The 24,985-nt window shown below is 41.2% G+C and overlaps 2 protein-coding genes across 3 annotated transcripts in view; one reads left to right on the top strand and one right to left on the bottom strand.

The window, feature by feature from the left end:
- Positions 1–24,985, top strand: part of UBAC2 (UBA domain containing 2) — a 105,095-nt gene that overhangs the window by 19,983 nt on the left and 60,127 nt on the right. The gene's annotated exons all lie outside the window — the stretch shown is intronic.
- GPR18 (G protein-coupled receptor 18) lies at positions 785–5,187 on the bottom strand. Of its 2 annotated transcripts, none has more exons than XM_075045818.1 (2): positions 5,112–5,187; positions 785–1,808 (listed from the first exon to the last, which is right to left on the bottom strand). In XM_075045818.1, the coding sequence occupies exon 2, from the start codon at positions 1,762–1,764 to the stop codon at positions 799–801; it is 966 nt and encodes a 321-aa protein (XP_074901919.1). In that variant the 5' UTR covers positions 1,765–1,808; positions 5,112–5,187; the 3' UTR covers positions 785–798. The 2 variants fall into 2 exon arrangements, with proteins under 2 accessions (XP_074901919.1, XP_074901920.1); XM_075045819.1 differs by lacking the exon at positions 5,112–5,187 and adding an exon at positions 2,666–2,721.

The raw sequence follows: 24,985 nt of genomic DNA, 5'->3' as shown, positions 1-24,985 counted from the left end.
TGACATTATAAAGATATATTTTTTGTTATGTGTGAGTATTCAAAAGGACTTGAAAGCTTGAGTAGTACTGCAGTTACTCATCACGTTTACTACCTTGAAGTTTGTTGCTGGGACATAGGCTGCTAGTGTGTCTGGACAAATTCAGTATTTTCATCTGTGTAAAAAGATACTGTGTGCAAGAGTAGGGTGTAATAAATGTGCACGTCATACCCACAGGGAACTAATAAACAGTTTGGCTATTATACCTTTTGATGGTATTTTTATCTATGGCTGCAGAATGTTGTCGGTTACAAAGAAATTGGCATCAAAGAAGTTTTTAGTTGAATGAAATATAAATGTTACCTACATATGCTTTCTATTTAAGTCGTGCTGACATTGATCTTGAGAGAATGAAGCTAATTTTAGAACTGTGGAATATACAGTAGTTTCAGGAGCATTTGTTTGTGCAAATATAAAAAATCAATATATATGTTGCATCATAATTCTTCAGTGTTGTCTGCTTTATTATACTAATAGTCACTTTTCCGTATCTGACAATATTCACAATCTTTTGAGATGACAAAAGCTTTGGAAAGTTTAACACCGGTACTAAGTTTTAGTTCATTTCAGGTTTACAAAAGCTGTTGAGCAAATTTAAAGAGGTGCAGTTATTATTCTGCTTCTCTCATATTTGCAGTGCAACAAATTTATCTGTTACTTCTGGTTATAGACCATTCTTCAGTGTAGGCATAATGCTAGAATTCAGAAAAAGACTCACTTGTTTACATTATAAAAATCCCCTGACATTTTTTTCTCTTTTTATATCATTTCACTGTTCATATTATTGAGTGATCTTACACTTCCAGTTCGAAAACTTTTCCTGCGCACGCTTCGAAGGTAATTGCGATAAAGGATTACACTGATGACTCTCGCCTGAAATTGTTTAGAAACAATATAGTACAGTATAATGTCCAAGCAGGTACTGAGATTCATGAGAAAGGTGGTAAAGGCTGCCCAGGGATTGTAAGTTGTATCTTCATCTTGCAGCATCAGGAAGGCGAAGCAAATGTGGAAGGGTACAAAGCAGACAAGTACTTGAGCAATCAGAGTCACTATAATTCTTATGGATCTCTCCTTGGCCTTAGGCTTCAGTTTGGAAGTCTTGCCGCGGATAAAGTTATAAATAATGACTAGGTAACACCCTATCATGATAAACAAAGGAATCAAAAAGAAAAAAATCAAGCGAGAAAAGTTCAATGTATTTACTTCCTTTAAATGGATGATATCAAGCATTTTTGTGCAGGTGGTGAAATTCGAGGCTTTGTCTGGATCAGATTGTAAAAACAGCAATGGGGATGTTGTTGCAAGGGTCATTACCCAGATTCCAGTGCAAGCCAGCACAGCTTTTTTTGTATTTTTTAGTTCTTTGACATGTTTGGGCTGGACAATAGCCATAAATCTGTCTACACTTATAAAACTGAGCAACCAAAGAGCAATGGCTGGGTAAAATATAGTGAAAGCACTGATAATGCGACAGAATGTATCTCCGAAAGGCCATGTTTCTTTCCCGTGGTAGATTATCCGAAAAGGCAAGGAAAATATAAAAATTATGTCAAGTAATGCCACATTCATCATATATACAGTTATAGTTGTTCTCTTCTTGGTAGTGCAGCTGAAAACCCATAGTGCAGTGGCATTCACTAACAATCCCACTGTGAACACAAAGCTGTAGAAGACCAGTGATGCAATCCTGTATTCTTCAGGGTGGTGACTTCCAGGCATCATATTTTAATTGAACTTAGGAATAGTTTTTGCACTCCATAAATACCCTATAAATAAATAAAATATGAAAAGTTATTCTCAGTCGGATAAAAGCTTTCTTTAAAAACAAACAAGATGATTGTTGTAGGATGGGGCTTAGTGATGAGATTGTATTGTTTAGCTGTGAAAATGTGCTAGATTTGTTGTTTTTTTCTGACTACAAATACATAATTGTGCTCTGAAGGAAGTACGTGTACTGTCAGACTTGTGAGAAATAGTATTTATAAGCTAGTTTTAATTAAATATTTTTAATTACTTAAGAGATTTCTAATATAAGGAATCAAAAGGTCAAGATTGACCAGGTGCTCTGTGTGTGCTTCAGTAGTGGATAGTTAGATTGAAACAGCTGTAATTGAGGTAAGAGAGCTATTTTCTAAAGAAAATATTTCTTCAAGTTGTCCCTGTTGAAAAACTAATGACTAAGACTAGTTTGAAAAGAAATAAGTGAGCATGGCAAGTAGTGACATTTGGATATGAAAAGTGAAGTATTGACTTTGCATTTTATCTGTGTAGGAACTACTTAGCTCCCAAAAGAATAGGTGCGTGCTGTTGCTCATAAAAGACACTAAAAAGCTATCTTAATAGCTTCTGAATGAGATGAATGGATTGATAGACTTCCTATTTAAAAAAGTAAAAAAGATGGAAGCAGCGCAGTCTCCAGCCAGGCCCTATGTGAACAGTATTTGTTGGGGGGGAGTTGCTGACTGGTAGCCAGCTGTTCAGAGCATGGTTGTGTTGCTTCTCTCTGCTTCTTGGTCACAGGGGTTGGACATCTGAAATCTCGTTACGCAGACTCAGGTGATGAGAGCCGAAAGAGATTATCGCCTGGTTTACTGGGCAGCCATTTGGGGATGGCGGACCTTACCTGGTGTTTGCATGGGTGCTTTGGTTAACCCGCATCCCCCTGCTTTCCTGGCTCTTGCTGAGGTCACAGTTTTGTGACTTTGCACGGGAGGGTTCCTCTTGTTTGGCCTTTTACCCAGCCCTGTGGCAGCTTTATGAAGAGGAGGAGGAAGGAGTCAGTTGGTTGTCTGGTCTTCCCACTTGTGACAGGCAGCCAAGTAACTTCTACGGAGTAAGTTAGGCACCAAAACTGTTCTCAAGAGCAGAAGAGTGCATAGTTCCTGTGTGTTTTATCTCCAAAAGTGGAGAATGCGTGAAAAAAAAGCTTATTGTTACTGCTCATCTGGTTTATGTGTTCACCGTAATGTAACCGGGTACTTTTTTCAGTGATATAGGAATACACAGGGGACTGAACCACTGTTCATTAATCTAGCATCCGGGTCCTACACTAGCAAATATCAGCTGCTTTTGACAAGAGTATCCATAAAGTAACTAACTTAAGTATGACCTATTAAATGTTTCTTCAGGTTAGTTTCTGCCTTGGACTTTTCTTACAATTCTCCAGTTTACAGATATGTAAAAAAAAAATCATGCATACAAATATTTAGCCCTAAACTTTTGTCTCAAAGATAGTTTTTTTAGCTGTACAAAACAAAAACATGTTTTCTGGTCAGATGTAACAGAATTCATGTTCTGTGTGGGAAAAGCTATGTGTATAGTACTGACAAAAAAAAGGTTTGGAGGGCATCCTTCTGAATTCCTTCTAAAATACCTCATTGTGTGAAGAACACTAAAAATAAAAATTATGGAGTGATAGCAGACCTTATTGAAAGGTGGATAGCATATGCTTGAAAGAAAATTTTTGTAGCCCATGCTTGTAGCACAGTTGAGAGATTTTCTGGCATACTGTCCCACTTTCATTACTGTTGCATAAAATTGTCCAAATATTGCTTAACACCCCCCCCCCCCCAGCCCCTGCACTTTTTAAGTGTTTTTTTTCTCTTTTGTTCTGTTTTTTTCCTCTCTTGCTAGTGGTTGTGTATGACACAGTGCATGACTACCTATCTCAAGATCCTGACTGATTTAACAGGTGAATTGAGTAGTAATGTATAGGATAGGTAGAAGAATTCATTTTTTTGTAGATGAATGTTAATAAACAGTATGGATTTTGGTTTTGGTTTTGCTCTTCTCTCCTTTGGGCTTGCAGTGACTGTGTTTCTGCTCAGGTCCTGTTTCCAAAAGAACCAGCAGGCTGATGTTGATGAGAAGAGAGGAAGCTGAATCTGGCATGAGCTTCTATCAGGAAAACCTGTGGTTCCATGCCTTATTTACTGTTTATTTCAAGTTTGTGCCAGTTTTGAGATGTATCAAAGAATGGACCTACTGTAACAAAAAGGGGGGGGGTGTTTAGTTGTTGAAGACACTGTTTTCAAACTTTCTGGGTTTAAATGCATGTCAGTGTTATAATTAGGTATTTCTCCTAAATTTAATTTTTAAGAATCTAAAATTTAACATTTATTTAGGTATGAAATAATGAGATTTTTTGAAAGTGTGTAGTTACCTATCTGCATTTATACACGAATGCAGATGTTTTGCTTCTTCATCAGTACTTGTCTGCATGGAGTTCAGGTTGATGTCTCCCAGGTCAGCCCAAGAAGATCTTTGGGTGCCTCTGAGTGAATGGTTTTGCCCTAGTTGCCATTTTTTGTAATGGGAACACTTACTTACTGGTATTGATTAAAGCACTTGCTGAAGAGCCCCTGGAGTTACCGGTTTCTGGATATCTGTCTGTGTTAATTTTGAATGATTACTCTGATGCTGGTCCATGTGTTTTACCAATCTGTTTTAATTTTTTAATGGTAGCTGAGGTCCTGAATATCTAATGTGAATTGTGAAGCCCATCTAGGTGCTGTGTATGAGAACAAAGATTTTCAGAACAAAACAAAAGAATTAAATCTCTTCCTCCATATTTGTATTATGAGTTAGGCAACAGTGACTCCATTTAAAGGATTGTGTGTGTATCTCTGTTCCCACTCCCCTTTTCTTTCCTTCGGCTGTCCCTTACATTTGCTCACATTTTCCTGAGGAGGACATGGTTTTCAGTGAAGCACAGAGAGACCAAGCAACAAGATCTTCTCCTGGTTTTAGTTTAATGAAAACAAACATTTTTCCTTTAGTGATAACATACTTACTAATGCTTTTAGTTACTGCATATCTTTAAATTTATTGTTAAAATCCTAAACAACAGTATTTATGGTACTATGCTTCTACAGATGCAGTCGTTTTGCTTTACATGTTATTTATAGAATGTTCCTGATACTTTGAAAGTGCATTAAAGAATTAAATATCTTTTCATTAGTTCTAGAATTAATGCCTGTGTTCAGCTTCTGAAGAAAGAAGTCTGTCTTAGCAACATACATAAACATCCAAGTTACTTTGTTAGCATAGCATAATGGATTGTTACTCACCTTTTGTGCACTGCAAAGTTGCTTCAGAGATGCTCCTTTCATAGCCCCAAATCTGTAGAAGGTTTATACTTCCTCTTCTCTGCTCAGCTTCACTTAGCTAAAATAGCTCCTTTTCACAGGCAGGAAACAATGACGTAATCTAGCTAGTTCTGAGCCCTTCTATTGGTCATACTTAATATTTCACATACGTGCGGTGTCTGTGAACTGATATTTCTCATACCTTTCAACAGGCAAGCTTTTACAATATTTCCAGTGTGGTCAAACTGGGGTGTTGTGCTATGTATCTCTTTTAAAATACGTTTTTAAATGTTTGTGATATAATAAAAGCATATTTTTAGTTCACATTTACATGCAAAGTTATCTGCAAGAATACGCATCTTGGTTATGCAGAAGCTTCTCATAAGCACAATGTAAATGTATTTTCTGTAGAGTGTAGTCTGTTTTTTGTGGAAATCCCCATTTTATTTATATTGCCTTGGATAGTAGTCAGTCTGAAAGTGACAGAAACTTGCTACATTTGAAATGAGAAGTTTGATTCACTTGAATTCACAGCCTTGTTTATGCCTGTACTTACCATGTTTTGCTAACACAACAGCAGTGTTTCAATATTTTATTTGCCATCTAAAATAATAACATGCCTATTTAGGACCTTTGCAGAAGAATGCTGTATGAAGAGAGGTTTTAGCCTTTGTTAAAATGGATTAAAATCTCTGAACTGTGCCACTGCAACAGACATCTTTGGTGGGATGAGAGTATTCACAAAGGCTAATAGGTAAAGATGACGAATTTCCTATGTTTTCTCTTTGTCAACTGGAAAAAAGATCCAACCTTTGAAAGAGCCATTCAGAGGAGATCATTCCAAATTCTCTGTAGACTGCTCACTAGCTCCAGGTCTCTGACTGGCAGTCTTTGGGACATTGAAGCACACTATGGAGAGTGTGGTACCTCTTGAGGCCTCCTGGGTTTTTCCCCTCCAAATGAAGCAGAGATGTGTGTTGAGGAGCGGAACAGTAATGTTTCAGTCTCCTCCTGGCATGCAGTGAAGAATTTGCCAGGATGTGCACCTGGTGCCAGAAGCAACAAAGTCCTGCAGTTCAGATGTAGCCAGAATCAGGTTTGTTTGTGGGGACATCTGTCTTCACTGACTGTAAAAGGAACGTAGGTAGGTGATCCTCACTTAGTGCTAAAGATAGCTTCTGTGAAAAAAACCCTCTCTGCTAGAGTCATGCAATTTATCTCAGCTGAATGGGTTTGTGGTAGTGCATAGGTATTTGCTTAGGTCAGTGTGATGGGTGAAGTAATCACAGGGAGGGACCTGGGTATGGTTATCAGTGTGTAGATTAATAATATCTTTAAATATTTGGTCTTTCCTGTTTAGGTGAACTAAGACCAAACAATTTTTGTGATCATTCCAGAGACCTTTTAAATGCAATGAGCTGCAAATCTTACCCAGACCATCCTGTAGAAATATAAATCTATTAAAAAGTGCTTAATATGGTAGGATTAAGGCATATCTTAAAAGGACTAACCAATGTTGAAAACTCTTCAGTGGCTTTATCATTAGCAAAACAACTCTGGAGCATGCTTCAGCCGGATGAGTCACTCATACTGTTTTCAAGTTCAGTGAAAGCTCATTGAGATTCAGTGACATACATATTTTTAAAAGGTTTAAAAAAGAGCGTATGACTCCTGGAAGAGAATAACTAGGCTTTTGAACTCTCCTAGGCAAGAGTACTTTATTTTGGGAAAAATAAAGTACAGAAGTCTGGAGGTCCCTTCGCACCTAAACTGGACTATGAATGTACCGAAACAAGCAAGTGGATAGACAATGCCCCCCTTAGCTGAACAGGGAGTACAAAAGTCATTCTGGATTTGGAGAGAAACCAGGCAGATGCTGAGGCTGGGATCGGAAAAGCTGTGTGCTGTGAAATGCCTCTTGGCTTGCTGTCTTCTTGCTGGAGGGTCAGAAGGGTTAGGTTTCACAGCTATGTCTCGTTTTTTCTGAAGAAGGTGGCTGACATCTTGACCCTACAGGGGAGGTCATGCCTTGTGAGGGCTGACTTAGCAGTTTACACAGGTGGATAACAGCAGCCCGGTTGCGTTTACTGGCGGGTTAGCCATCTAGCTGGTTTGCCGTAACATATATATGTCACTCTGTGTTCTGCTTTCACCCAGGCTTTTCACAGTCTGCCTGGAGGAGAAGAGGCAGCCGAACTGCTCTGCAGCTGACAGGCTGGAAGGTTTTCCCCCTGAGCGTGGTGGGGCAGCTCTGTCTGGCAGCGGTGTGCTGAAAAGAGGTGTTTGGACTTCAGTGAGCGTGTGCTCCTTCTTGTCTAGGTGCTCAGGCTGGCTGCAGCTGCAGGGTGACAGACGTTTGGACGTGAACACCCGAGCAGAGGGTTGCGCTAACTGTGGTTTGCGAGAGGCAGTGGGCTGCTCTGCTGTGCTACGTTCCCCTGGCGCTTCGGTTTGTGTTGTAGGAAGCACCTGACTCTATTTTTGTTTCTTTCTCCTTCTGTACTGTTTTATCAGCTAGAGATGAGTGTCTTGCATTGGTTTTCCTCAGATGGGCGAGTATTTCCACCGCTCTAGCTTTTACTGAAATAAACGCTCAGTTCCCTCCAGGGTCTTTTTTTCCTGTTCTGAAGTTCGGAGAGCAAAGAAGATAATTTTAGTTGCATTATGTTCTCTTAAAGCCGTTTTTGAGTAGTTAAAAGCTAAGTCAATGTACTTCATGTCTGAGGATAAGGCAGAGCGCACATGTGGTCTATCATGCTGCCTTCACTGGCAGCAAGCCTCAGAGGAAACGAGCTTGACCACTTGCAACAATGAAAGTGCAGCACTGAAGGCGTTGTCTTCATGCTATTGCTTTTGCAGGAATAATGTACTGCTGGGTCTTTCTCCTTCAGTGGTTTAGTCACGGTACAGAAAAGTATATTTTGCCTGTCCGCTTAGCGTGTAATGTAAGCTTTGTCCAGCTGATACAGAGAAGCTCTGCATGCAGAGGGGCAGAAGGATCACCCTCCGCTTCAGTTTGTTAAGGAGCAGGCTTGAGCTTGTGTTGTCCTTCTTCTGAACTTTATATCTTTTGGACCTATTGAAAAGAAAGAACTGAAGCTTCTTGCACAGTCCAGTGCACTGGCGGTGCAGGAAGCAACTCTCCCATGTGTCCGTTTGTTAATTTACCGGCTTGATGTGGGCAAGTTCACGTGTAGTTTTGGTTTGCTGTTCTCAACCTTGATGAAATGGTGCTTCATTTTTTATTCTCATATTGTATTGTACCATAGTGAAGGTTTAAGAATAGACTACTGGTTAAAAATTGTCATGGCACTGAATGCGTAAACTTATTGCAGTTGTTTCCAGTTTTGCCATATGTGTGTTACTCAGAGGCTGCATCATGGCACAGTAGTCCCTCCTCTCCCACTCCTCAACCTGTGAGTGAGTATAAATGCTGTGTGCAGCAGAGCTGATGAGAAACAGAGCAGCTTGAGAGGACTGCAGCCTCGTTAGCTGTGCCTGACATCCTGATTACGGTCACATTTTGCTTTCTCTTCTGTGTTTTGCTAGAATTTGGTATGGTTTGAGGAAGGAATTTCTGATTTTTTTCCTTCAAAACAAAATAAATAATGAAACTGACATTCAATGTTTCTCCTGTTTGGTGTTTGGGGTTTTTTTCCCCTCCTTCTCTTGTGCAGCCAGGACACACTCGGTGTCACTGAATACCCTAAAAATATACAGCGCATCTGGCCTGCAGTTCATCTGTTCAGCAGCATCAGCCTTTGAAAGAAGCAATACTTCAAAAATTAATTGAAATGAAAGTTGCATCTCTAAGGTGTCTTAGAGTGGGGTAGTGGACTAGAGACGGTGGTTTGTTACACAGCAACAATCTCAGAATATATGTAGTTTAGTATTAGCTCATGGCAAATACCAACACAGCTCCATACTTCTTGATGAACCCCTATTGCCTTTGGCAGATTTCTTAAAATGTTGTGTCTGTGTTGTGTTTTCCACCTGTGTTCTGTTGGGTTGGGAAGCAGCTTTTTTTTCCCAAAAAGTACAGATTTCTCATGACAAATATTTCATAGTTGTTTAAAACCTGCATGAATACTCAGCCTTTTTCTTTTCTTTTTTAACTCTGTATGCATTGTCAGGAGCTATCCAATGAGTTAGTTTGGAAGTGTCTAGGAGAGCTTTTTCAAATACTCTTTCCTTACTAAGTATGTAGTATGTGATATTTTTACTATTAAACTGCTCTTAAAAGTCTCAGGTGCTTAGGAGTACTGTTCTGAAACTTGATATGATATGATAGAGTTAATGTTTCAAGAGAAATGTCTTTACTGGGAGCTGCTTATACTCAGATTCTTTTGATGAAGTCTAGTGTAGAAGTAGGGAAAATCGTTTTTGACTCGTCCAGAGTTAAGGAGCTTGGATGACCTCTGCTCAGTTACTAGCCTTGAGTATATGTAATCAGAAATGAAACAATTAAAAATTGCTACATACACTTTAGCATGCCATTGAAGTGTTTAATCAGAAGTACCTGAAGTGAGAGTGAGTTGTGCAAGATTTGAATTAGAATACACGCTGTCCTTGAAGTTCAAGGGCACCTTGCTGTGTGTTGCATTCCTGTGTGCGGTGCTTTGATGAAGTGACAGTCTTCTAATGTTGTTCTGCCTGTGCCACCTGTGTCTGGCACAGATTAACAAACACAATCATGTGTTCAGGTTTTGAAGCCTGGTGTGCTGTGGTGGAGTTGAGCTGACGTGAGGGGGAGCGTTCGAGATGGTAAAGGGGCTGGCGTAATCCAGACCGGGACAAAACAGCTCTATTACCTGCCACATAGCAGTGGGTCTGGTTAGTTAGGATTTCTGCAGGGCAGGGTTGCTTGGTGTGTAGGCTCAGCACTGTCCTTGGAGGGGAACGGAGGAGAAGCTGAGTGTGAGTACGCTCGGTGTACCTGAACGCTGGGACACGGCCATCTGAGCTGGCAAAGGACGACGTCAGAGCTGGCTGTGAGCAGATGATTTCAGAGAAGTCACTGTCTCTGCAGGTACAAGACTCTGTACTTTCCGACCAACTATTCAACTACAAAAATATATATATTTTTTACAGACACACACACACTTTAAAGTATGTACACTTTAAAGCAGCCCATGGCTCACAGTGCTCATTACAGCCTAGATGATGTAGTTTATTTCCGAGACGATGGGGCCTAAACTGTCACACTTATTGGATGAGTGCTTGGTGTAGTGTCTTTTAGTAGTGATCCTGGATCTGGCTGCTCTTCACTGCCAGACAGTTCCTGGCCCAATGCTTACACTGCCTGGTGCTAAGGTCTCTGCCATTTGAAAATGGGGCTTTCCCTCCAGCAAGAAACGGTTTTGTGAAATGCGTGTTGACCTCTTCTGTGGTGAAGATTAATTACTGCATCAATGCTGCCATCTATAGATCTTTAGGTAGCATAGCAACAGATCTTTGGAACAGCAGAAAACAGGTATAATGGGGTCATTTATAGACCTGCACTGCTTAACCAGTTTTCCTGCACAACTGGATGTAAAGAGTGAAAACCACTTTGACTCCCCATGAAAGGGAGGTACCGCATGGCATGGAAGCTTTGATCGTTCCTGTAGTTGCAGAACTGCAAATTCTGTTGTTGCTCAAAGAGTTACAGTTCGTACAGGTCTCCCCCTTGCATTTCTTTTTGAACAATAAGATACAATTCTGAGAATGAGTTGTAAGCAGAGACCTCCTTGCTGTGTATAGTCTGAATTGACCCTGAAAAAGTGAAGAAGACACCTAGTGGGGGAAAATGGAGAACTGCAGGCAACATTTACCATTCTTCTGGCTTTATTATATAATACAAGGATGAAAACTAAAATTAAAAATTAAGCAACCCTGTGTATTTAAAGCCACCCACCTCCTGATTTTGTTGTGTTTTATTTGTCTGCTGTGTCTCTATCAAAATAAGGCAAAATAACAACAGCTTTCTTACCACAGCACTTCGTTTTTCTGAAGGAGTGGGTGTTTGTATTCTAAAAGTTTTGTGATTAAATTATTTCAGGAAAATAAACAATGCCTTCTTTCCTATGTGGGAATAGGGGGCCACCTTTTTGGCTTAATAGTTGACCCTTGAAGGTTATTTTCAGTCTATGTAGGGATGATCAACTCTAAGAAAATCAGCTTTTCTTTCTGTCTTTACTGGCAGCTTGTGGGTTTTTTCCCCCTCTTCTCTTCCTCTTTCGGGAAGTAGGAACACCTTGTTTGTTCCTCATGTTCAACCATAGTAAAGGAAGACGGGGATGTGGAAATCCCTTTGGAATTTAAAAGGAAATCCTGCATCTAATTGTAGATGTCTGTGCCAAACAATTCTGTACAAATGATAATTTCGGCTATTGTTTGCAAATGGGCTTACTGTTGCTGGTGCCCCATGTTACTTGATCTGAAGAAAAGCAATCTCGAAGTCGTCATTACATCCTAGAAACATCAGTTGTTTCCTATCTGTAGAAGTTCTGCTATGACCGTGGATTGCTACAACATTTTTGTTTTAAGGATCTGGTATCCTTTCACACAAGGGATAAAATATCCCTCTCCATCATGGAATGAACTGTCTCCATTCCAATGATGGTCTATGTATCTCTCTTCCCTCTCCTCATATTTGTAGGGCAGCTAATTATTTGATTGGGGTGGAGGAAAAAGGAAGAAAAATGGATGAATAATTCTTCAAACCAGTTGGAGATGTTATTAGTATGAGGAGATACTGTGTCATGTCTTTTTGCAAAATAAAGAAGGTATGATTGCTCTTCTTAGGACAAAGAGGAGGAGGATAATTGAGTAACTTCACAAAGGAGGTCTTGCAGTGGCTGATGCTTTAAAGAAGCCCCTCTTGATTTACCAAAATAATGGACAGAAGTTGATTCAGTAAGTTCAGTGGTTTTCTGAGAAGGCACAGTTGTATGACTGAGACTTTAAAAAATAAATACACGTGAGACAGAAGGCAGTGCATATAGTTAGTAAAAAAACCCGAACATGGTTGCTTCACTAAAGAATTAAGAAATTACATCTCTTTTTCAGAGCTAAAGGACTTGGCAGACTTTCTGTATAAATAACGAGATTTTTTTGGTATGACTTTTAAAATTTCCTCTTTGCTTTTATTTTATGCTTACCGAATACTCTCTTTTTGTTTAGTCATCACTTTGCTTCAGACACCTTGGTCTGTAGTTGTGAAAAAGGGTTATATGGTGGTCTTAATGGGGAAGTATTTTTTGCAAAGAAATCACTTCTCTGCTACAGCTTTTCTATTTTGTTTCTGTTTTGTCACAAACAAGCTAAACAATTTCCTGCCAGCAGTTTAGGCCTTAGAATACTCACAGAGCTCTCTTTGGAAAAAGAAAAGATGAGCTGCAGCCATGAATCTAAAGGAGGTGTGAACGGTGTCTTAACAAAAAAACAAAATTGTGGGAAGCATTTTAATTTTCAAGTATTGTGAAGTAAGCCAAACGGTGTGAATAAGATGAACATCAAAACCTCTTTTTACTAGATTTTAGCCTTTGAAGACATGTTATGATGTCTGTTACAATGTACTAAATAAGTGGTAAGTTATGAGAAGAGATTTAATTTAATTTTTTTTTTTACCAAGAATTCAAAAGTAGTTTAAAAAATGGCTCAGCCAAAAAATAATGAATAGTATTTACTGTAGAAGAGGACTGAGGGTTAGCCAATTACTAGACTGTGCTACAGAATTGCACTCAAAATCTTGAACAGCGGATATATGAGTCACATTTTGGTAGTTAGTTCCAACTTATTGTCTCTACCATGAAAATAGGTCATAATAAATGAGGCAAAAATAGCTTACGTGCTTTGTAACATAGGTCATCATAAATTGCCATCCTTTGGCTCCGCTCTGCCCAAGCTTTATGCTAAATACTGATCCTGATAAAAGATTATCATTTAGTGCTTAAATCAGTGGGGAGCTGGGAGTGAAGAGCCTCTTCAGCCCATCACGTAATGAGGTGTGCCCTTGGGTCGCTTAGGTGTGGACTGGGTGATGTGCTCCGTATGTGGGCTCTGCGGGGCGCAGAGAAGCGGGGTTTCTCTGCTGGAACGTGGGAACTCATCGCGAAGTGGAGGATCAGATGTCAGAAGCTGGCAGGAAAGGCTGAAGCTCTCACTCGCCTGTGGTGCCCACTTCTCCCTCCCCAGCGCGGGTAGTTGTCACGTAGTCAAACTTGTGGTTCTGGGAGGCTGATGCTACCCTGTGCCTCTCTCAGCAGTTCCTTTATACCAGAAGCATGAAACAGGTGAAGTTATGGGAGCCATAAGTTCAGGTAGGACTTGCACACTTTGAAAAGAAAGTATTTCTCACATGAAGTAAGAATGGCTATGAAACTAATCACGTTTAAAAGCAAATGAAATCATAACTCCTGAATTCAGGCATCGAACATACCAGGGTCCTGGATCACTACTGATCAGATGTATTTTCTCTGAGGCAAGAAGTTTGCAGAATGAAAATGTGTATAATAGATACAGAGTTAAAAGCCAATCCCCATTACAAGTTGAACCATTCCCAGTATAAGGTTCCATTCTTGAAGTTATATGTGTCTCAAGGGCGTCTTGAAGTAAGTGCCTATCTTAAATGAAGTTGCCTGCTCTTCTTGGTTCAGTAGAGTGGCTCATGAATGGCAGCTTACCAGAATAAGCATCAAGATCCTTAACAACTGCTAGTAGCTATCTACTCTTTAGATTCATAAAGATTGTAAAAGGCTCAGCTGACCGTTGTAGAAAAGTGAGTTTGCTGCCAGGCTATACCTGTCCAGGCTTAGAGGGCACTTTACTCAGGCTGGGACGTGTACCCCTGCGTCCCTCAGGACTTGTGTAGCTTCAGTGAGCCGCTTGGCAGTTTGTCCATACATGATGCTTTGCTCATTGCTTGCACATAGGCACAGTTTGAGAGCGTACGGTAGCGGTGAGGCACATGCCCACGGGATTACAGCCTTTTGTCTTCAACCATTATTAGGTATATAGTCACAGGTTTCTACTACCTGAACCAGGAACCCTCTCCGATATCTTTGGAGGGACAGAGACCTTGTGTCTTGAGTTTTCCTGTCTGTGTACCAGACATGCAACAGCTTCGGACTAGGTGGGCTAGGCAATCATTTATCCATCAAGGTTCAATTTATCCAACCAGTGATAGCAGACAGTACCGAGGTGTATTACACAGACATGAAGGGTGGCACATCACCCTCTTGCTTTGGTTAGGGATGTCGATCATTTGGTGGAACTTACTTTACTTATTGGCAAATTGAGTGGGATTTTGAGTGCTAAAGTCAGGTGTGTCACAAGCAGGAAATCTGAGATATTTCTCAGAGCTATTTTTAAAAATGTTTTCCTCTGTTCTGGAGCCAGTCAGACATGAGGCCACCTTTTCCAGTTCTCTGACGATACAGAGAGATTGGGCAGGATGCAGATGAGTTAGTTATGATGGTACCAGGTCATCTGAGAGGCAGCTTTTGTTCAAGACTGTCTCAACTAACAATGCAGTCACCCCACATCTGCTTCTTTGCTTTTTGTCATTGCTTTCCAACCTGGGGCTAGCATTTGGGATTGGTAAAGCATGTCTACTAAACCCTGGTAAGAAATGGTCAGAAGCAGCAGCACTTACTCTCTTGTAGTTCTTAAATGACCCAATTTTCCCTGTGGTGTGAGACAAAATACCTTTCTGTGTTTTAAGACTTTTGTTCAGTTATTTTATGTTTTTACTTAAGTGTCTTGTACACTTAAGAAAATAAAATCAGCTCCATAAAGGGATACTCAGCAGTAATCTCTGCTTTTCTGTGGAGAGCTTTTCTGTCACTCGTCACCATGAGTTTTATGAAGGGCTTGATGAGAGAAGTGGTTTTGTTTGTTTGTTTGTTTTGCTTTTGCTTAATGATCTTTTTCCATAATGGGTTGTTAATTTGGTGCTGTATTTCCTCACACTACTGCTCTTTGAGCCTGTGGTCACCAGCTCTTTTCACCTTTTGATGAAGATAGTGTTTTGGTAGCTGTGTGCTCTGCCAGAAGTGTGAAAAGATTCAAGCCCGTGTTGCCGAAGCAGTATAACATCCTGTGCTTTCCCTCTTTCCTTTTTAAGATGCTCCTCAGAATTCATCCCAGATTTCTACATCACTTGTCAGAAAATCAGCCTTATGGTGTTTCATCTAAACCCTCATATTTCTAGAACTGGGGCATCTCTGTACCTCCTGGACATCAAACACACTTTCTTTTTTTTATATTTATAAAGGTCGTTCAGGAGTGGGTTTTGCTTCTTCAGTGCAATAACTGTCTCTGTACAGACTGCCGCAGTGAACAGCAGACCGTGAGACGACAAGGGTGCTAGAGGTAAACACCAGGCGTGAGCCCCAATGTCCACAGTGGAATCGTTAAGGAATGTTTCCACTCCAGAAATAAAAATCGGTGTTTTATTCACATTATTTTATTAGTGAAAGTGGTGCTTTGGCTACAGACCTGAGACAGCATTTGCAGTAGCTATTGTGCAGTCTGATCTCTCTTACCCTGAGCACTACGTTCCTTCTTCAAGGAACTTCTTTGGGCTGCAGTTAAGAGGGGTGAGTGTTTGCAATAATCCTGGTGAATGCTCATACAAATATTCATTCAAAGGAAAAGAAGGACTACTTGCTTATAACTGGAGATTGGGGTGTGTTCTCTATATGCATACCTCCATCTTCTTGTCTACTGCTGAGCCCCTTCCTTGTGTCGGAAGTGTGAGATGGGCAAATGGGAAAGACAGGGTGTGCTTCACTCCTTCCACGCTATGTTCAACCACCAAGGGGAGTAGACAGTCAGGAGTCCACCTTAATAGTATTCTTAAGCTAAAAGTCTTTGCCCCTAAGTGCTTAAGTTATACACTTCCAGACTGTGAATGACTTAACCCATCCCCCCAAAATCTTGGTCAAATATGTACACCAGTAAACTCAACTGAAGTAATTTCTTCTTAATACAGTAGTGGTTGTGAAAAGAGATTAAAGAGTAAGGGGACAGGATCAGAAAATGAGACCTAGAGTATTTAGACTCTTGAGGGAACTATGAAGATCGTAACACATGGGGCAGAAGAGACAGAATAACGCTAGACAAAAAATAGTCTTAACAAATGCAAAGCGACACTTAATCAGCGTAAGGGAACTTGAGGCACCCGTGCTCTGAACTGAGGGCTCTGACTTGCGTTCTACTGGTGGAAAGAAAGAGCTATGCTAATTCAGAACATAAACACGGCTTCCCCAGCCGTGTTCTCCACTCCTCTACCGGAGCCTTGCAAAGGAGGCAGCAAGAACAAGCGCATGTGGCTTTTTTTCACCTGCTGAAGGTGCAGTTCGGTAGCAGGGCTGAGCCAGTTTAAGCGTGGGGTGCTGCTTACGGAGCAAGCGCTTGGCCCCAGCTTGTACTTTCCTGTCTACCACTTAGAGTGCAAGTCATCTGACCTCCTACAGGCAGTGGTTATAGGGAGATAAAATAATGTTAAAAAAACCAACCCATGTATGCATACGTATTTTTGCAGGGATCGTTTCCCACTGGCTTAAGTTTCTAAACCTGCTCACTTTTGGGTGGATGAATGCCAGCACCAGAGCAAGGAAAGCAACGGGAACGCGTAGCTGGAAGGCAGAACAGGGATTTCCTCCTTCTGTTACCCGGTGCCACAGGATTCACGGTTGATTGCTTTCAGCCCGGGTTGGGATGCTTGAGGTTAAGGCATGCATTGCCGCAGAGTCAGTAACCTCTGCCAGAGGAGGGGGGCAGATGGGGCAGAAGACCGTAACCTCTGAACTGGGGTTCTCCACAGTTTGTCACACCAAGCCCTGATTATAGTAACTGTAAGAAGAGACCAAAAAGTCATTATCGGCCCAAAGCTGTGCCCTATACAAAGCTGTGCTATCTGAGATAGCAGACTATAATAACAAATGGATAATCAGCTGTTTCTTAACTGGTGTCAGGATTTGCAGAGGATTTTGAGGGTGTTTTTGAAATGGGGCAATTCTCCATTTTTACAGTAATTAGGGTACTTACCTCTGCCTTGCAGCTGGAATGTGAACGCTGTCTGCTCTTGCACCTCTCAGATAGGCACACATGCATGCACACAAAATACACAGTTGGGTAACATCATTTAAGAAGAAGAAAGCAGTGGAGATAATTCAACAAAAAGTGTTACCAGTAGTTGAATGTATCTGGAAGCAAGGTGGTACACCTCTGGAAGGGCTTCCCTGAATTGAGCTGCCCCTTTCAAATTCAGAGAGTGCTAAGTGGCGTTTGTAATTGCAGGCTGTCACCACTTTCACGCTTACCGTTTTTAACTGCTTTTATGAAGTGGAAAGTACCAAGCATGTCATTATTAAATAAGATCTGTGAACTAAGTGTAATTATTCAGATTGGAAGTGTGTTTTTATTTAAGGGGAGAGAAGCTGGTCTGCCTTGCAGCAGGATTAATCTCTGCAGTCAGTATTCTGTAAGCAGCTTATGGAGGTAAACATTACATGTATCTTTGCCAACTTGGCTACGTATTGCCAGCCGTCTTAACCCTTTTTAAAGATAAATGAGCTGTAATTGGATTTCTGTACTGGATAATTTTAAACAAGGGCTATTAGAAGAAGCAGTAATTGTTATGAAGAAACTGCACAATAGGCATATTATTATGAGGCGTTGCATCTCTCGGAGTGTTTTAATATTTGTCTATCAGAATCAGGGTAGCAGATTAGAGAGAAATGTGTTTTGATGTGGCAATTCCCATCATTCTTATTATGTGTGAGGAAACAGAAATGGGAATGAAGTTTGGGTTGAGCTGGCAGGGGGAGGTGATACTACCGAGAGTTAGTTTGTACAAACATTGTGAACTTGAAAAATTGAATCGAAAGAAGAGGAAAGATAAATTGATTACTATCTTTTATATTTCTACAAAACTTTTAAAAATAAAAACAGGGGAGGAGCCTTGCTAGATCTGTTGTTTACGAACAGGGAAGGATTGTTGGGAGGTGTGATGGTCAGAGGCCATCTTGGGCTTAGTGACCATGAAATGGCCAGCAGGAACAGGGAGGTGGTTGTTTTGGCACTGGTGAGGCCGCACCTCGAGTCCTGTCTTCAGTTTTGGGCCCCTCACTACAAGACAGACACTGAGGTGCTGGAGCGTGTCCAGAGGAGGGCAACCGAGTTGGTGAGGGGCCTGGAGCACAAGTCTTATGAAGAGCAGCTGAGGGAACTGGGGCTGTTTAGTCTGGAGAAGAGGAGGCTGAGGGGAGACCTGATCGCTCTCTACAACTGCCTGAAAGGAGGGTGCTGGTCTATTCTGTCAGGTGGCTGGAGATAGGACAAGAGGAAACGGCCTCAAGTTGTGCCAGGGGAGGTTTAGAATGGATATTAGGAAAAATTTCATCCCTGAAAGGGTTAATAAGCCTTGGAACTGGCTGCCCAGGGAAGTGGTTGAGTCACCATCCGTGGAGATACTCAAAAAGAGAGTGGACAGGGTACTTCAGGACATGGTTTAGTGGGCATGGTTAATGGTTGGACTCAATGATCTTGAAGGTCTTTTCCAACCTGAATGATTCTATGATTCTATTTCTATGATTCTACTTTGATCTTTCTGATTTGAAAGAATACTTTTTGGAGAAAAAGAATTACAACTCATCTCTTATCCTACTGGTGTTGGCAGTTGGAAAAGTGATAAATAAAATGCTAAGTGTTTAGCACCAAGGAGAGGACGGTTCTTTCTGGATCCTGATACGAAAGGCACAAACACTTGCAAGGCAGATAACTATTCATTAATAGCCCAGAAAAGCCAATAGCAAGTTATGAAATCTTATGGCCCTTCCAATGCTGGGAACCCCAAGACATTACAGCGTTGGCTGGACCTCTGCTCAGGGACAGCGTATGGTGCAGATCCCATCCATGGTGCGGTTCACCAGCTCTGAGATCACTGGTGTTCCTCCAGGGTCTTGCTCACAGTACAGATTCATCAGTCACTGACAGAATCAAGCCAGGAGTGAGGACTTAGCTTTTAAGACTCCCTTGGACAATATACTCTCTTATTCTTATCTCGTTAATAAAGCTGCAGTTCCAGAACTGTTGCATATAATCATTCACATGAATGAGACAATATACATATACTTAAGATTACATGTACATTGACTACGCATTGAGTAATTATGTATTAACTGGGCATACACTGATTAATTATACTATTGATTGGATACACTTTGATTAACTAGCGGTCACACAGTATCCATGATACAGAGGCATACACCTCAGTCAGTGGTTATGGGAATCACTAACTCTTCACAGAATAGTCATCCACTGCTGGCTACTACAGTAGATAAACAAAACATTGTTGGTAAAGTTACTTCTGCAATTGCAAGCATTTTGATTCAAAGTACTGCTGATATTCTGATGTCTTATGGATTGAAGAAGTATTGCTGTTCTAAGCAAAGGTCGCTTAACTAAAGTAAAATTTCCTTTGTAGTTCTGAGGCGCTTTGCATTTCTTGCTGAGTCTTGCTGGTGTGCCCTGACATTCTTCCCCTCCCACTTGGCCACTGCTGTCATTGTCCTGTGTGTGGAAGAGTCCTATTGTGAGCAGTTCAGTTATATCGTCAGATTAGATGGAGCGTAAATCATAGTTTTTATTTGCTTCGACCTTTTTTTGAGATGCTGACAAAGTTCGATAAACCTGTGAAAAGAAGGTAGCAAAAACTTCTTCCAACGTGTCTGTGGCCAGTCAGGCGTGCTTGTTTCCTGTTTTTGTTTGTGACTAGAAAGTGGCACCTTGTGAAAGACCATTAGAATCAGATTTCTGAGAAGTAATTTCAGAATTCAAGCTCCATCTTTATGCCTTGCTAATCATAGCTATTTTGACAGAAGATGTAAATTAACCAATAAAGATTGCTCAGTCTTAGAAGAACTGATTAAAACATTAAAGACAAATACTACTCTTTCTTTTTTTTTTTTTTTTTTTAAAGTTGCGAGGAATTTATCTAGGCCATATGACAATGAGACTTCAGCTGTAGTTAAAATACGTTATGGTACTAACTCTTTATTGATATCTGTTCCAAAAAATCTTTTTTATGGACATTTTTTAATTACAATTCTGATCATTGATCATTTAATTTCAGCAGGAATTTGCAAGTTGCAGCACAAGAAGCACTGCAAAGGGATATATGATGGCAGTGGTTCTTGACTGCTTCAATAGAGATGCTGAGCAGTACAGTAAGTGCCTCCACAGCACCAGCAACCGTGCTATTAGGAAGACAGGACCGTAGCCAGGGGATTAATTTTTCCAAGTTCAGCTTCCGCATGCAGTGGAGGAAATGTAAAGAGACTTCTTCTGGAGGCAGTAAAATCTGTTCAGACAACAGGAGGCATTTCCCTGACCCTAGGCTCTCCATCTACAGCGGTCCTCAGCTAGTTGCTCTCAGCCATGAGCTTGTCCTCTGTAGGTTTGCCTAGCTGTGGACAGCTCTCCCTGCATTCCTGGGTACCGAGGGACTCCTTGCAGTCAAGGGTATGGGATGCGGCTGCTAGCTGAATGGCTGGAACGGTGCAGGAGAAAAGCAAGGAGGGGCAAAGAGATGGCCTGGCTGTGCCCAGAGTTGTAAGCTGCTCGTTTTGGAGTCTTCCCTGGCGTTTGCGGTCACTAGGTCTGCTTGCCAGTGGTATCCAAGCACGCTAGTTTTAGAGTTTCTGCTCTAGCTTGTGGGCTAAGAGGAGTTAAAGAGGAAAGAGTCTTCGTTTAATGAGATTAATACAATGTAATCTGCTATGTCACTAATTTCAGGTGGCTTGATTATTGGGGTTTTTTTCCTGTCCACAGACCTGAGATACTTTTCTTCCAGGTAACATTTTTAATAGTGACATACAACGTGTTATCTTCTTGTAGGCCTCTTTCTAGATGCCCTGTCTGATCATTTTTGTCAGTTTTTGTCTATAACAAAGCTACTAGGAGAGATCATAAGATGTTGTTAAGTGTTGGGGATATGAATGTGAAGCTTTGCCCTCTCTCCCTCGTTTAGCATAAATAACATTATTATGTATCAATCCTAGTAGGTAGCCGTGACACATTTAAAATAGTTGGTTTGCCCCCATCTGTGTGAGTGAAGGAGTAAGGCTCTCATGGGTGTTTGGGCTGTTTCAAGTAGCTGGCATTGTGAATACACTGTATTTATTTTTTAAAGGACAAAAAAAAAAGAAATGTCCTGGAGTTGCCTTTATAGTCTGATAACTTGTCAGGAGTCTTCAGTTGTCTCTTTTTGTCAAAAATGCCTTACGCGTGCAGCTGGCAGGAGTGCTTCATCTCTTCCTGTCCAACTGGGGCCAATGGTCTGTCATTGTTACTTCTAGACAGAATTGCTGGAACTTTCCATACTCAGAAGTCGTAATATTAAGGTTTCATCAAATTCTTAGCCCCTTACTATCAGCAGCTCCTCATAAAACGCTATCTGGCTGCTTTGTAGGCTAGTAAGTTGAGAATAATCAGTTTTCAGCATCTCTATATTTAAAGTAGGCTGCCTCGGAGTGCCTTCTGTTAACTAACCACAACTTCCCTCGAAAGTTACATGCCACAGGAAGGATGAAACTGCTAAGTCTAGCTTAATAGAGGGAGGAACATAGCTCTCCTTGTGCATGGTATAAGACAACGTATACTTTTCTGGAAGGAATAGGATAACCACAAATGTTGCTGCCTTCAGAACAGGTGCAAAATTTGCTTTTTTAGTTCAGCCCTTTGCACAACATCTGTCACAACTGAGGAAAAGAAAAGAGGAAGAGGAGAAACTCATGATTTGCACTGAGGAAAAATTAATGCAGCTTTTTGGAAAGAAATCTAGGCCATGTCTTGACCTTTCTTTATTTTAGGAGGATGCTAATGACAGCATTTTGATAAGGGCTTAAATAGAGGACAACACTAGGAGATTTTAAAGTTTTATCATTTGCTAGTTTTACTGCAAGGCCACTGAGTTTCATGTTGCCTTCTTGTCTACTTAAAGTTTTGACCAGATTTGTTAGTCATAGAAGGATGCGGGTTGAAAGGAGCCTCTGGAGATCATGTTGTCCAACCCTGGCAGTGCCAATTTAATCAGGGCTGTGTCCAGTCAAGTTTTGAGTATCTCTAAGGATAGAGATTTCACAGGCTTTCTATGCAACTTTTCCCAATGTCTGACTAACCTCCTGATGAAAAAAATGCTTCCTAATGCTTATTTGTTCCTTGCTGCAACTTCTGCCTGTTACTGGGTGTTGACATCTTTTCTGTACCCCTGCCCATTAGGCAGTTGAAGACAGCGATAACATCTCCTCTCAGTCTTCCCTCTCCAGGCTGAACCATCTCAGCTCTCTGAGCCTCTCCCCTATAACATGTGCTGCAAGCTTCTTCATCATTTTTGGTGACCCTCTGCAGGCAGGACTTGTTCCAGTACGTTAGTATCTTTCTTGTACTGGGAAGCCCAAAACTGGGTACGGGACTCCAGGTATGATCTCACAAGTATTGAATGGAGGAGAAGGATTGCTTGCCTCGACGTTCTTTTGAACACAGTCCCGTATGTGTTTGGCTGTGAGGTCACACTACTGACTTCTCTTTAACTTGTTGTCCACCAGGAGCCCAGACCTCTTTTGCCACACAGCCTGCTAACCAGGTGGTGCCCAGCCTGCACTGTTGTATGGGGTTATTCCATTTTGGATGCAAGACTTTGCATTTGACTTGCTGAACTTCATGAGGTTCCTGTGAGCACATTTTTCCAGCCCATTGAGGTCCTGTTCTTCTGTATTTAATGCATCTGAGCAAGGTTATCCAAATTTGGTAGTCATGGGGTAACATCCTAGTTTTGAGACGTACCTGTATGCTACTGTGGTAGGAGAAGTAGATCAGTACGCTGTTCATCTCCCTTTGTATAGAGATACCCTGTTCTCTTCTGCCATCCAGCTCGAACACAGTTGGATTCCCATTCTTTCTTTGTACTTGCCTTCTTTCCTTCCTTTATAATTTGGATGAAGTGGTGAACAGCTTTGAACAGTCAGATCATAGCAGAAGAGACTAGATGACTTGAAGGAAGGGGATTTGATGCAGGTCTGTAAAATCACGAGTAATGTGGACAGGGTAAATAGGGAGTTGCTGTTTTCACTCATTTCTGGTACAAGAAGCAGGGACTTCAAATGAAACTAACAGGTGTCACAAGCGAAAGAAAATGGCTCCAGACACCATGGGTAGTTAGTCTGTGGCACTTCTTGCTGCAAGATGCTGCAGGCACATTTTATTTGAGTTCAAAAAGGGACCAGACAGGCTAATGGAAGAAAAATTGGTCAAGGACTGTCATGTGCAAAGATGAGAAATCTGCCTCAGGATGTCCAAAGTTAGACATTGCAGGAAGCCAAGAGAGTATTGTAAGGAGAAAAAATTTGAGGAAATATGTCTGAGCATTTACTACACAAACAGCAATTCCCTGTTTTTCTTCAGAAAAGGGTTGCAGCTTGGCTGAGTTCATTTTGTACCAGAGCCTTAGTCTGCAGGCTGCGGCTTAGCCAAGACTGTATTGGGAAATATTTCACTTAGATGAATTTGATGTTTTAGTGATTCTTGGTGTCCATTGACCTTGTCTGTATTGAGCCAGTACAGTGGGATACTGCTAAGATACAAACCTTAGTTTGTCTTGACTTCTTTCCCCACTGTGTACCACGGACATGGGGATCAATGAGACAGAGTACATCGCTGCTTTTCAGTTTCTCCAAAACTGATCATGTAAGGCAAACCTTCTCTTCAGCTGCACCCTATTTATTTTTCTTATGTTGCAGGCCGTCTCATCGTTTTCTTGGAGTCTGTTCATTCTTTGCTTACCTGAAGGCTTTTGAGTTTCAGAACAATGTTAGTGTTTAATGCAACATCTGTTTAAAAAAAACCCCAAACCTTCCATTTTTTTCTTTATACTAATGAGCTTGCTGGTTTAAGAGGAGTCATTAACCACCTTCAGGAGTCGTGTTATTTGTGGTAGCATGTTTATCACTTCGGACAGTTACTGTTGCTGGTTTTTGCTAGGAGATAACCATGTTGCTGACAGGTTCCTCCTCTGCATAGCTTTCAAGGCCACCGCCAAAAGAGTCAGGCAGCGATGCCTTGGGGAATACCTGTCCTCTTCTGCTGGGACTGTAAGCCACAGGAGATGGTGTTCTTTATCTCCACACTTTCAGTTAGGCTTCAATATCTTTGAGCTGAAGGCGGCTGAGCACTTGTAGTAGTAGTCCTTAGTTTTGCATTCTCAGTGAAAGAAAAGGTGAAGGCACTAAATGCTCTTTTGCTGAAAATGCTTCTGTTTTGAGGTTTTTTTGCATGATGCACCTTCATTTGGTCATGTGTTCAACAACAAGAGTCTATACAACTTTCTTTTCTGGACTTGGACAGAGACAGCCAAAACGTATCATTTGGCCCCCATCATCATTTTTATTTTTGTGTGCTCTGTCGCATTCCCTACCAGGTAAGGTTTGAGACATGTCAGCAGTGGACATGTAGTCTAGTTGGAGTCCTCTTAGCAACTGCCCTAGCCCTACGCTCCGAAGTGCAGACTTAAAAGCTACTCTATCGTTTTGTCACGAGCACGGGTTTTAAGATCCTGACTGGACTTCACCCTCCAAATAGAGATCCAGTTTCTCTAAAGAACGTCAGTCAGATCTCCATAATGAGCAAGCCATTTGAACCTGCTGCTGCTTGTCATCTGCTGGTTTTATATGTGAAAAGAGTGAGTGAGCTCCAGATCTGTATGACCATTTCCCAGCCTTTCACGTAGAAGGGGGCATTTCCTAGAATATATCAAAAGCTTTTGCCAAAGCAAAAGCTCATTTTCTTTTGCGAAGCTCGTACTGCTTCAG

Source organism: Buteo buteo, chromosome 14 (assembly GCF_964188355.1).
Source record: "Buteo buteo chromosome 14, bButBut1.hap1.1, whole genome shotgun sequence".
Taxonomy (NCBI): Eukaryota; Metazoa; Chordata; class Aves; order Accipitriformes; family Accipitridae; genus Buteo; species Buteo buteo.
Note: the sequence above shows the minus strand (reverse complement) of the source record. Positions and strands in the feature narration are given on the sequence as shown.